This window comes from Calypte anna, chromosome 1 (assembly GCF_003957555.1).
Source record: "Calypte anna isolate BGI_N300 chromosome 1, bCalAnn1_v1.p, whole genome shotgun sequence".
NCBI classification, from domain to species: domain Eukaryota; kingdom Metazoa; phylum Chordata; class Aves; order Apodiformes; family Trochilidae; genus Calypte; species Calypte anna.
The window spans coordinates 126,114,009-126,127,203 of record NC_044244.1 but is presented as its reverse complement, the minus strand read 5'-3'; the positions used below and the strand labels follow the sequence as shown (position 1 = coordinate 126,127,203).

The following is a 13,195-nucleotide window of genomic DNA, read 5'->3' as shown; positions in this document are numbered from 1 at the left end:
ATGTGCCAGATAGAAAACTGCAGTCAGGAGATGAAGGATAAAGATCTGACAAAAAGTACACTGGGGAGACCCAAAATCTCCAGAGGACAACCAAGGTCAACTGCTTCTGAGGCAACTGAGAGCAGAGAGAATAAAGCTGTAATTCAGGCTTTGACATTTTGTTATGAAGCAGTACAGACAATAGATATAACATAGGATTCTTTACTTGATTCCCAACACAGATGTACCACTAGGACTTGCAAATGGTCTTCATTTTACTTAACTGTGAAATATGCTACTATGAAGTAAAGCCCAATTCACTCTGTCACAGTTTTCAATTTAAGATATATGAAGACTCTATTCATCAATCTGAAAAGGGTAAAGTAAAATAAGCCTTCCTCTAGAGTTTCTGAACAGGAATATAGAAAAATTAAGTGCATTTGACTCTTGGGACTATACATATACATTACATATACACATATATTTACATAAACTTATTTTAACTGTCTGCATAGGTTGTATTTTATGGTCAAATATTTTGGACACATGTTTTGGATTTTGACATAGCCATATGCTATTTATTAATGTGAAGGAAAATAGTGTAAAGTCAGAGTCACCTAAAAACTGTTCTTCACTGGGCATCAAGGGAAAGGACAAAGATGACAGATTAGGAAAAAATAGCTACAGTGCTTGACACATTTGCAAGTTCCCTTAGACTGTATTGTGAGCAAACTTCAAGTTTTTGGATGAGGTAAGAAGAAAACAGAGAAGGAGCTGTGTAAATGACACATCGAGTATGATGGACCACAGAAAGGATTAGCAAGACCAACCTTCATTTTCGTACTGATACAACCTTCATTTTCTGCAGTGGACCAACTAAGCTGGTCGTATTTACATATGATGTACAAATGGAAGAAGACTTGGCAGATGAGGGAGCAGACAGCTAGATAGAATTCATCTCATGTAACTTTAAAAATTTACAGCACAATTACCTACATTTGAATGAGTATCTCTACCCTCGGTTTGGAGTCAACAGGGAAGAACAGGCACCTCCAGAATGAAATCAACTGACTTGATACATGTGTCTTAAACTGAGGCAGTTATTCCTCTTAAACTATAAAGGAAGATAAGGCTGTTTATTTTACAGGTAGATTCCTAGGTTAAGTCAAAAAAGTCTGGCATTTCCTTAAGCCTTCCTTTCATTTCTTTGGCTTTTGATGAACTTGAGATGAATATTCAACATGACAAAATGTGACAAAATCCCAGCAGATTTTGAGGTAAGGCACATACCACAACATGCCATAACATTTCACTGGGGCTGTATAAAAAGTTCAAATTGCACTCATGACATTATGATTGTGTATTATTTACCTGAGTATGAACACTGATTCACCAGTCACACAGTGACACAGAATTTTCTTGTAGATAAAATTTCTCTTTCAGATATGGCAAGAATCCCACAGCTCAATAAGATAAGGGTAGCACTGTTCTCTGCCTGCAGAGAGCCTTTCTCTTCCCACTATTTATGTGTTCTCTTATAAATAAATTAATTAAAAACCTGCTATTTATGTGTTCTCTTATTGACTGATTCATAAAATCATGGAATGATTTAGGTTGGAAAGGACTGTCAAAGGTCATCTAGTCCATCTCCACTGAAGTGAGCAGAGGCATCTTCAACTAGATCAGGTTGCTCAGAGACCAGTCAAACCTCACCTTGAATTTTTCAGGGGATGGAACATCTACCACCTCTCTGGGAAACATGTTCTAGTGTTTCACCACCCTCACACTAATTTGTTTTTCCTTGTATTTAGTCCAAATCAACAGTGGTTTAGTTTAAAGCCATTACCCCTTTTCCTATCACAACAGACTGTACTAAAACATCTGTCCCCATTTTTCTTCAAAGCCCTCTTAAAGTATTGAAAGGCCACAATAAGGTCTCTCTGGAGCTTTCTCTTCTGCAGGTTGAACGACCTCACCTCTCTCAGCCTTTTCTCTAAAGAAAAGCCAGAAGCCAGAACCCTGCATGGAAAAGGTCCAGTGGCTGGCAGTGAGGAGACTGCAGTCTCACATTCTTCTGAAATGACAGAGGTGTATCTGCTGCAAACTGGGCAAGGAAAATGGACCCAGGAAGTGTTTTCAACTGATTTTATAATAGTGTTTTGTGCCATTCATTGCAAATTCTCACTGTTAAAAGCAGATGCTTAAAGACCTTGGAAAATGAAAACTTAGCCTGTGTCTCTTCTGTTTTCAATTGAAGTGGAATGAATTGTTCTAATTCTGGCATCGAAATAAAAACACTCTAAATTACAGTAATTTGTTTCTCTTTGTGAGTCATTAAATACTCTGAAATTGCACATTATTCAGGCCTTCAGTAAGGATCTAATCCTGAGGGCTTCTTCAGGTCAAAGCACTCAAGCAAGCCAGAGTTCTGCTCTGTGAAGAGCCCATCCCACACCCTGGTGCAGAGCACACCTTGTGCTCTCTGGTCCCAGCCACAGTGAGGTCCTCCAGTTCTGTGATGGGAGTCACAGGTGGAGCATCTGCCTCCTGGGAAACAGGATTTGGTCCCTGCTCTCCCTCTTTTGGTTGCTCCAGGCTGAGCTCCAGCTGTTCCAGGGAGGAATGGCAGACAAGGTGCAATGAACTGACCATAATCCCATTCCCTGTTTCCCTGTGCCACTCAGAGGGAGGAGCTATAGGGGTTGGGAGTGAAGTTCAGCCTGTGAAGATGAGGGGGGTGGGAAGGAAAATGTTTTATTTGTGTTTCTCCCTATCCATTTGTTACAATTAATTGTCAATAAATAACATTAGTCCTCTGGTAGATTCATTTTGCCTGGGGTAGTAATTGCTGAACTATCTCTCTTATCTTGACCTTATCTTTGTGAGGTTTTCATCTTATTTTCCTACCCTGCCTTGCTGAGAAGGTAAAGTGACAGAGCATCTTGGTGTGCACTAGCCAAGGTAAGCTGATGACAGAGGGGAAGGAAGCAAATCCTATAAATACTGTTTTAGGAGGAACATATAATAGTAGCAACTTGAGAAAAAAAAAAAATTACCTGTAAGGTAATCAAGGCATTCCAACAATTTCTTCTCCCTTGTAAAATCAAGTGCGAATGTATCAAAAGTATCATTGAGATTAATTTCAGGAATTAGAACCTGTGAGGATGCAGTTGCCATGGAAACCCTATAATGAAAAGAAAAAGAGTCTTTCAGCACCCAAGACAAGAAAACTTTCATATCAAAGTAGGACCTAATCATCATAATCGTTATAACTTCTCAGAAAGGTTGTCAAAAACTTTTACATGTATTTTATATACATGGTGTAAGTTAGAGGCTTCTGACACTTCTTTTTTCATGAGTACAATCTTCAATAAAAATCCCTTGTTACTTAGCTTTTGCCTAACAGGCAGTGATAGATAAGTCTGTAACAAAATATTGGTTAAGCAAAAATATACTTTGAATTGTTCTTTCCAGTCACCCACTGAATCAAAGTAGCAACAGCACCGTTTCTATTTGTGTTTTAAGTAGTCCTGACAGATGCTGCATCTCTCACAATCTGTGCTTTCCCCAGCAGCTTTTTGCTCCAGGCATTCCTTGGAATTGTTCTCCCAAGGGCTTGGTTTGGATCCCCGCACCTCCTCAGCTGTTCAGCAACACCATGCTGCTGTTAACTTCAAAAAGCATGGGAGGAAGATAAAACAAACAGATGTCAGCACGGTTTATTTTGAAAGGATTTTCCCTGCAAACATATGAGCATACTCACATATCCTCCAAAAATGAAAAGGTTCCTTGCCTACCTCATTTCAAGAGCTACATCCACTTTTTATCCATCTCGACATACTGATAGAGAGATGACCTTTCACAAGAAAACTGCCATCAAGATGTGTTTTTCAGACCCTTCAGCTTTATATCTCAAAACACATCTCCATCTCTTACTGGAGAGCTGGATACCAGATACATTTCTAGAAAGTTTGATCCATTTAAGCAAAGAGGTTATTAAAGCTCATTTGTTAACTTTTCATGTTTGGAGGTAAACACACAGCCATGCACACAATGTATGTCAGTTATCTGTCATTCATGACACAAACCAGATCAAAATTTTTGGATTGTTTCAATTACCAGTTTCCCAAATTAAAGTATTTTTCTGTAGACAGGACTCAAATGGCTCCAGGCCAAATGTTTACAAAGAACTGTTTTCATATACTTCTTGTGTAGTATTTTAAGAAAATACAGTTAGGAAACTAAAAAAATGAGTTGTACATCTCTTTGTTTGCAGCACAATTTTCAAAAACTGAGCTAAAGAGGTTTTCTTGTCAATAATCTGTGTTACAGTTTTCAACACTGTTTCTGTTGCAACTGTGGTTTGTAGAAGCTAAAGCAGATCCTAGTACAAATGATGCTTTCAGAGAGCATAATTGAAGCGCCTTTTGCTCCATGTACTCACGGAAAAATTCCCTGAGTCCTTTCACTTCTTTTTTTCTCCCCCACCTTTCCCACCCCCATCTGCAATTATGGTGTTTTATGGCTAACAGGAAAAAGACCTGCATTTCTTGTCAGGCCTTTGTTAGGGTAAACTCAGGGTGACACACACCTCTACAAAATTAACAGAGACGTTGCTAATAAACCAGCAATTGGGCTCTTAAGATTAGGAGCTTCTTCTAAATATCTACATAAAGCTCATATTTACTGTGAAGAAGACTGTAACACTAGGCCCTTTAGGACTGCTGTTGGAGGCTATGCCAAAGGTGCAAAGGTTCCAGTGTGCTTTTGATGAGCTCAGCAGCTCAGAGCTGCAGACACTGTGTCACCTCAGTAGGTTCAGAGGATTAAATTTCCCCTCTCACTTCTGCCTGCTCTGACCCTGTACTTGGTTGGAAAGGGTTTTCTAGGATAAATGCATTCCATCCACTGTAAATAATGTATGACCTGAATCATTGTAGTGTGTGTAATGTCTTTGCTATACATAGTTACCTGTTGTGCTTGCAACAGAGAATATTAGACTGCAATTACTTTGAAATATGTGGATGAAGAAATGCAATGAGTGTAATTCCAGGAGACTGTTTTAGCAGCTGGAGCTCAGGGCCATGGTGAGACTGTTACATCGAGCAGTCTAGAGGCAAACAAAATATTACTCACCATAAGAGAAATAAGAGAGCTACTTGTGGGGAATAATTTATTAATCAAATTTAGTCTATTTTTCCACTTGCAATCTTTCTGCAAGCACGTGGTGTTTTTCTCCCCTCAATATTATTCACCCTTTGAGATGATTGTCTGATTTTCAGGATATTCATAGCCATCTCATTACAGACAGCAATCTGTGATAGCAAAGAATTAGATGTGATTGGGCACATATGTCAGCTGGTCTCATTTCTGCTCTCCAAGTGTCTCTCCCATGGCTGTATTTATGATGCAATCGTTCATGCCTACAAGTTCAAAATGGAGCTACTCTGAATATTCTCTAGTAGTCACTTAAAAAATTTTGTGTCTCCACAGGTTTCTGCTTCGCTGCTTGTTCCACCAAATCCTGAAAAAGGAGCAGACCTTCACCTTCAGCTTTTTATTCATGATACTCATGTAGTAGTTCAACTATCAGCTTCAGCTGGAAAAAAGAAGTGCCACAACACTGGCTGGTGACAGAATACAAACCAGGAGCCAAGTCTGACAGAGAAAATGTAATCCATTGTCTTGCCTTGACTTCCTTTGCCCTTCCTTGCCTTTCAACAGACTTTTCAATTCTCTGAACCTGTAACGATCAACCTAGTGTTCCTGGCTCATTTGTAAGTTGAGTAAATATCTACAGCAAATTCTGATATTCAGAGAATCTGCATATGGCATTCCAGAGTAATTGACAGACCTAAGAAAATATATAATAAGAACAGGGAACTTCATGCTTTGAATTAGGTGAAAATTGGCTGGACAATGTGAAAATAAAATGCGAACCCAGAAATAAAAAATAGTTGAACAAATGAGCATACTTACTATACTTTTCTTTTTCAATATCCTCACGCATTCTCCTTTTTTGTTGTTTTTATTTTTGTTTTGTTTTGTTTCCTGGCAGATGGCTAAACAGACAATTCCAGCAGAACACTTTTTCATCAGAAAATACTGCTGAAATTCGATGTGAATGTTTCAACATTCACTGTGTTGCACTGAAAACTAGACCAAATTTTCTGACAGCACAGCTTCCTGGAAACATTTGTTCCCTCTTCTTTGGATTCGTGATGTATCTGGCATGCTGATGAGGAGATAGGGTCCTAGAAGCAGTAGAAATTCCCTGCATGTAGGGTCTCAACACAGCACTTGCCATAATTTCCTTATACCCAGACTGTTGAATCCCCAGCTCTTCAAATGGGCCACCTCAGAGGTGCATGGTGTAGGTTCCCTACGTTATGAATTTCATTACCTTGCCACATTTTCTTTTGTGTAGAATATTAATCCATCAAGTTAATTCCAAAAATCTTCACTGCCTCATTTCTTTCTCAATCTCAGAATTTTTCATGGAATAGAAATTTCAGCCTCCAGAAACCTGTTTTTTTAGTGTGTTTAGGCACCAGACATCTGCTTGGCAACCACTTTCATTTGTGCATGATATTACCATTCTAAATCTTATTCTGCACCCTTTTTTGACTGCTCCTCTTTTCAAAGAGATGTTTAGATTTAGCACTGCATTAAGGTCCTTCTCACACCGGTACCAAGGAGTGCTTTGGGGCAATGAGTCAAGTAACTCCCCCTGGCTTTGGGCTTTGGCCACATCTGTGGTGGGGCAAGACACGCAGCAACTATGACAAACCATCTGCCTTAAACTGATGTTCATAGAATCATAGAATCATAGAATCCTAGGGGTTAGAAGGGACCTCGAAAGATCATCTAGTCCAACCCCCCCTGCCAGAGCAGGGCCACCTAGAGTACATCGTGCAGGAACGTGTCCAAGCAGGTTTTGAATGTCTCCAGTGAAGGAGACTCCACGACCCCCCTGGGCAGCCTGTTCCAGGGCTCTGTCACCCTTACAGTAAAAAAATTTTTCCGAATATTCAACTTGAACCTCCTGTGCTCCAATTTACACCCATTACCCCTTGTCCTATCACTGGTCATCACTGAGAAGAGCCTAACTCCATCTCCCTGACACTCACTCCTTACATATTTGAAAACATTGATGAGGTCACCCCTCAGTCTCCTTTTCTCCAAACTAAAGAGACCCAGCTCCCTCAGCCTTTCCTCATAAGGGAGATGTTCCACTCCCTTAATCATCTTAGTAGCTCTGCGCTGGACTCTTTCAAGCACTTCCCTGTCCTTCTTGAACTGAGGGGCCCAGAACTGGACACAATACTCCAGGTGCGGCCTCACCAATGCAGAATAGAGGGGGAGGAGAACCTCTCTTGACCTACTAACCACACCCTTTCTAATGCACCCCAGGATGCCATTGGCCTTCTTGGCCACAAGGGCACATTGCTGGCTCATGGTCATCCTCTTGTCTACCAGGACCCCCAGGTCTCTTTCACCTACACTGCTCTCCAGCAGGTCAGCCCCCAACCTATACTGGGACATTGTGTTGTTCTTCCCCAAATGCAAAACTCTACACTTCCCCTTGTTGAACTTCATCATGTTTCTCTCTGCCCAACTCTCCAGCCTGTCTAAGTCTCTCTGAATGGCAGCACGGCCTTCCGGTGTGTCAGCCACTCCTCCCAGCTTAGTGTCATCAGCAAACTTGCTGAGGGTACATTCTATACCCTCATCCAAGTCGTTGATGAAGATATTGAACAACACCGGTCCCAGTACCGACCCCTGAGGGACTCCACTAGTCACACACCTCCAACCAGATTCAGCCCCATTGACTACAACTCTCTGACTCCTTCCTTTCAACCAGTTCCTGATCCACCTCACTACCTGATCACCAAACCCATACTTGGTCAACTTATCTACAAGGATGCTGTGAGAGACGGTGTCAAATGCTTTACTGAAATCAAGATAAACCACATCTACCGCTCTACCATCATCTATCCACCTAGTAATTTCCTCATAGAAGGCTATGAGGTTAGTCAAACATGATTTACCCTTGATAAAACCATGCTGACTGCTCTTGATGACCCCCATGTCCTTGATATGCCTGGAGATAGTGACAAGAACAAGTTGTTCCATCACCTTTCCAGGGATGGAGGTGAGGCTGACCGGTCTATAGTTACCCGGGTCCTCCTTCTTGCCCTTCTTGTAGACTGTTCTGTTTTTTTGAAGAAGACTCTCTTCTTTACCTTTCAGTGATATTTTTAGCAGTTTGCAGGAAGCGGGCGTGATCGTTCTCCTTCAGTGACTGTTCAGCCTGAGAGATGAGGGACGTGGAGCGCTCAATGCACTGCTTGCAGTTCGCAATCTGCTGAGCCAGTTTCCTCAACCTCACCACCTTGAGTGGAAACATAAGAAAGCAGTCACATCTCTAAGGTCACAAATCACGGTTGCTTTTGCACTTCCGAGGCAAAGCTGGAATGCAAAAAGGGAGTTAAGATGAATGGCTTCACTGATGGGAGATTTTTTCACACTAGCTTAATGGTGAGCCCCATCTAGCCACGTAAAATTTTTAACAAGGGGACAGGCACAGCCTTTCTGCCTGAATATTTTCCACATGGGAAACAACAGGAGAGAGCCAAAACAAGCACAGCTGGCCTATTTTCCAACAGAAGAAATGTAATTTCCTGGTACTTTTTGCTTACATGATAACTAAGGGCTATTTAGATAATTGTTTCCCTGAACTGATGACATCTGTGTTAAAGGCATCTTACAGATGAACTACTTTTTCCCTATTGCTGAGACAAGCTTCATAAAAAATAATCTGAAAAAAAAAAAGAAAAAAAGAAAACTTGACGGAAAAAAGACTGTTCAATTTGGCTAACAATACATGCCTGCCCTTTTCATTATGTGCTTTTTGGTCAAACAGGGTGTTTTCTTGTTGGATATTTTTAACTGGACAAAAGCAGAGTGGGGCAGGAGAGCTGGTTATTTTTACTGCAAACATACGTGCTGGAGATAAACACAGTAGATGTGACTGTAATCATTAGCTGAAAGGTTAGGGAGAGGCATGGTTAATCCTCCATTTAAAGACAATGTTGGCTAACAAAACTTCTAGTTTCTGAAAGGTCTGGGAGTCCTTGCTGTTATTATCACATCAGGATCATAGTTTGAAGAGGAGTAAGAAATTGGCAGGAAATTAAATAATTCTGGAGTTTAGAAAGGCATTAAAGCCCAGTTACATAAGAAAATGAGTAAACTCATGTAGAGTTTAAACTGGCAGAAATACCTGAATTTATAATCCTCATAAAGTTCCCAGCATCAGCAATTAGGGCACAAGCTATGAACCTGAGGAGTTGAATTGCATCCTAACCAGTGACAAGGATACCTCAGTGCACCTACCCAGCAGCAGAAACCAATAAGCAAATAAACCTTTTGGAAAACTTCCAAAAAGAAAAAATACTGGCCAACTTATCATTGCCCTGTAACACTGGTATTTCTTCTAAAGAAAAACAAAGATTTTGATAATGCTAATGAGCTGATCAGCTTCTATGCTGAACTAATGCCTTAATATTTTCTCTAACTGTGCATTTGCAGAGCTTAGGATTTGGTCTACATCAGACTAACCAGGAAAAGGTTCGTTGCAGGAATAAGCAGCTCATCTCTTCATGAATTTATTAATTAACAGAAGAAACATGAAACTGAAATAAATGTTACCTTGAGAGCTTTTAGCAGTCAGAAGACCTGTAGTAATTAGTGAGGTCTACATGTGAACTAAGTTTTTTGTTTGTTTGATTCTTTTTTATATCATCGTCTTCAAGAAGACAACTGCTCCTCATTCCTGCCCCCTCAATGGCAGGAATGACATGTGCAGTAAAACTATCTTATTTATTTGATATTTAATTGTTTTTCTTTCCTGTTACATGCTCTGTGGGATCTTAAAGATTTCAAGTCATAGATAAGATTAAGGATAGAGCTCCAATTAAGGATATTGTCAGACTTGTGTGTCCCTGCAACCTTAAAGTCATAGAAGGATCTTTGTACCTGATTGTTTCCAGCTCTGTAGCCGTAACTGTAGTTCCATGGACAGATTTTCCATGCCCTACCTTCCAGAAAGACTCTTAGCCACAGGCTCTCCTAAAAGAAGGTACACTGGGCAGATTTTTCTGTGACATTTGATAATGATCTCTTGAAACTTTGAAATCCTTCATCATCTGAGGTAAAGTATTGCGGATCTTTACTGGACCTCAACTGATAAAACTTGATTGAACAAAGAATGGCAACGAATTCTGGTATCAACTGTATTCAAATAAATTTGGACTAAATTGTATTATAAATTTTCCATGCTCCAGTGGACATCAGAATACATCTTTGCAAGCAATAGATTTTTTAAAAGGAACTCATGTATTTAGCACAAATCCAAATGAACAGAGTTTTCTACTTCATTGGAAGTGCAGCTGGTCTCACTGCATAGAAAAATAGAGTTGAAACAGTAATACAGAAGGTCATCTTTTCCATTTTGAAGGGAATTCTATTTTGTTAACAGCATGAGGAAATTCAGGTTCTGCCACATATTGCACAGGACCTGTGGTTTCAAACATGTTTAAGTCAGCCCTTGCCTACAGGCTTTTTATTTCAAGTTAATTGGAATATCTTGACAGCTGCATGAACCATTTAACCTGCTCTTGACTTTATCCCTTTCTTGAGCTTTTCCCACACAAGTAGAGTTTATATCTGGCTTAGTTAGTTTAGCAGTTAAAGAGTAAACACCATGTACCTAGAAAATGAGAACAGTACTTGAACTCAAATGTGTTTCTCAGTTAACGGGTAGCTGGCCAAATTTGCTGAAACTTGAATAGAAGAGATTTTTCTCACTCAGTATGTTTGTCACATACAAACATTGTACTTCAGTACTTCAGTAGTTACAGATGCACATGCATGTAACTTCCTGCATATTTTTTAATCCTTTTTTTGGTAAATAAATTAGATGTCCTGTTCTCAAGACTGACAATGACTGAAATGATTTTTATGTGATATTTTCATAAATAATTAAAATACCTAGACTAACATATTCATGTAGATAACTGCCAGCCATGACACCAAAAGTTGTGACACTTTGTGCAAGTGAAAACGTCAAGGGAAACACTGTCAAACATATAACAGAGTAAAGGAATCATTAATTAGACATAATTTAATTATCATTTACTGATGGTGACACCATTTCTGTGGTTATCCTACAAAATCATAGTCACATGTAGTAGTAGAAATGCCAAATGTACTGTTGAGGTCTAGCATACTAATCTTGACATATTTAATTTCTCTTTACATGAAGCAGCAGTATCCAGGACTACATATGGACTTTTACAAAATTGTAATTTTGACCTTTTACTGAGGTCAAAAAGCAGTATGTACAAGGAAGCAGTGTTGACCTACTTGAGATCTAAAGGAGTAAAGTTTTTACCTTTCCTTCCTTGATTTTGGTTCCAATTATTTGTCGTCTTTGCTGGATTATTTCAATGAGCTGGTCACATTCCTCCATCAGTTTGGTTTCTTGGCGGGATGCATTTACCTACAAAGCAAATAATTTTGGTTAGTAAAACCTCTTTGGCAATTTCCCTTTTTCTAATTTAAAATTTGTAATTTGCAGATTGTTTTGTTTGGCATTTTCTGCTCATTGTTCTGTATAATGTATGTGCTATTTTGTTTTCCTTGTCTTTGAGCCTGAGCTTCTTGTTTGCAGGGAGAACTACTTGCAGATAGATACTCATTAGGTATTTGTAATTCAAGTGAGAAAAGCCAGCTCTTGTGAGTACTGAGTGATGTCACTTATAGCACACATCAGTGAGAAATGAAGGCTCTTCAGGAGGTGTCTAACACGTCACAGAGATTCAAGCCATATATAGGGCTGCACTGAATACACATAAGAGAAGTATTGGATAGGTCTATAGGAGCATCTCTCCCTGCTGCTCATGCCAGCATCTGCTCGTAAAGCATCTTAGGGAGAAGTCTCAACATGAATATTTTCTCATCCTCAAGTCATTTGCAAAGTCTTCTTGTCCCATACACAATATCTATACCATTACTAACCCTCAGAAGAGCTCTCTTCTGTGGATTTATTTAGCCTCTCAACCCCTGCAAATTTTAGGTATCCTTGCCATCCTACAGCAATGAGCACCAGAGATTAACTCACAGTCAAATTAACAAGTGCCTCCTTTAGGGGGTTCTGAAGTTGTTTCCTTCCAGCTCTATAAAATGATCTCAAGTTCTACTGGAAAGGACAGTGAACTACTGAAACCTATCCACAAACACTGTGCTGCCTCTGCTTTTATATAACACTGTTTTTTTCTCTAGCAAGGCTCCATTTCTACATTGAAGAGTCTTCATCGTACTTCTACTAATTTTAAAGGGATTAATTTTTTAATTGTATAATGATTCAGCTTTTCCTTGTATGAAAGCCATACAGTGCCTTTAATCATCTCTGTTTTCCTTCTCTGAAACTTTGCCAGGTCTATCATCTCCATTTTGATGTGTACTAAATACTCATGGTGCAATCTATGGAGTCATACAGTAGTAGCATGATATATTCTCTGCTTCATCTTGGTTACTTTCATAATGATTCCTCATGTCTGATTTGAAGAATTTAACATTTGAACATATTATTTATTATTTTCAGTGTCCACATAGTGGTTCCTGAAAGTTTCAGATTAGCAAAGATCCAAGAGAAATTAACAAGTTGTGTATTGACAAGCTTTATTATTACCACTTTGCCTCTGCATAGAAATAGAAAACGATACCTGTGCTGATGGAGTTTTCTACAGTAAAAATATATAAGCCTGTGAAACTCTTTCTGACACTCAAAAAACCCCCTTGCATAGAATATTATTTTTCTATGGGAAATGTTGACTTCTGTTGAAAACTAAGAAAACTTAAACAGGAAAAGTTTTGGTTCTCAGCTGAAAATGTTTTGTTTCTGGGACAGACTGATTCCTTTCAATGAAAAGTCAGCATTCTGTATGATAAGAAAAATGTGCTTTTCCATCAGCAATACATAGAACATATATGTATAGCTCACATGTATCCCGAAAGAGTCAGAGAAAAAGGCAAAAAATTCTATTCATATCTAGACTAAAAAAAATTTTAAAGCACTGATTGCAGAGCTGTGTTTCCATATGCACTTTCCTAAGAGGGTAGAGCAGCTTTCAGCCCATGTCAATTGCTC

General features: G+C 39.3%; 1 protein-coding gene across 1 annotated transcript in view; it reads right to left on the bottom strand.

The window, feature by feature from the left end:
* MID1 (midline 1) overlaps positions 1-13,195 on the bottom strand; it is a 147,346-nt gene that overhangs the window by 18,702 nt on the left and 115,449 nt on the right. The window contains exons 4-6 of the mRNA XM_030450956.1: positions 11,438-11,545; positions 8,226-8,374; positions 3,036-3,163 (exon numbers count right to left, since the gene is read on the bottom strand). Of these exons, the coding sequence (XP_030306816.1) occupies positions 3,036-3,163; positions 8,226-8,374; positions 11,438-11,545 (385 nt within the window). The remainder of the gene's footprint in view (positions 1-3,035; positions 3,164-8,225; positions 8,375-11,437; positions 11,546-13,195) is intronic.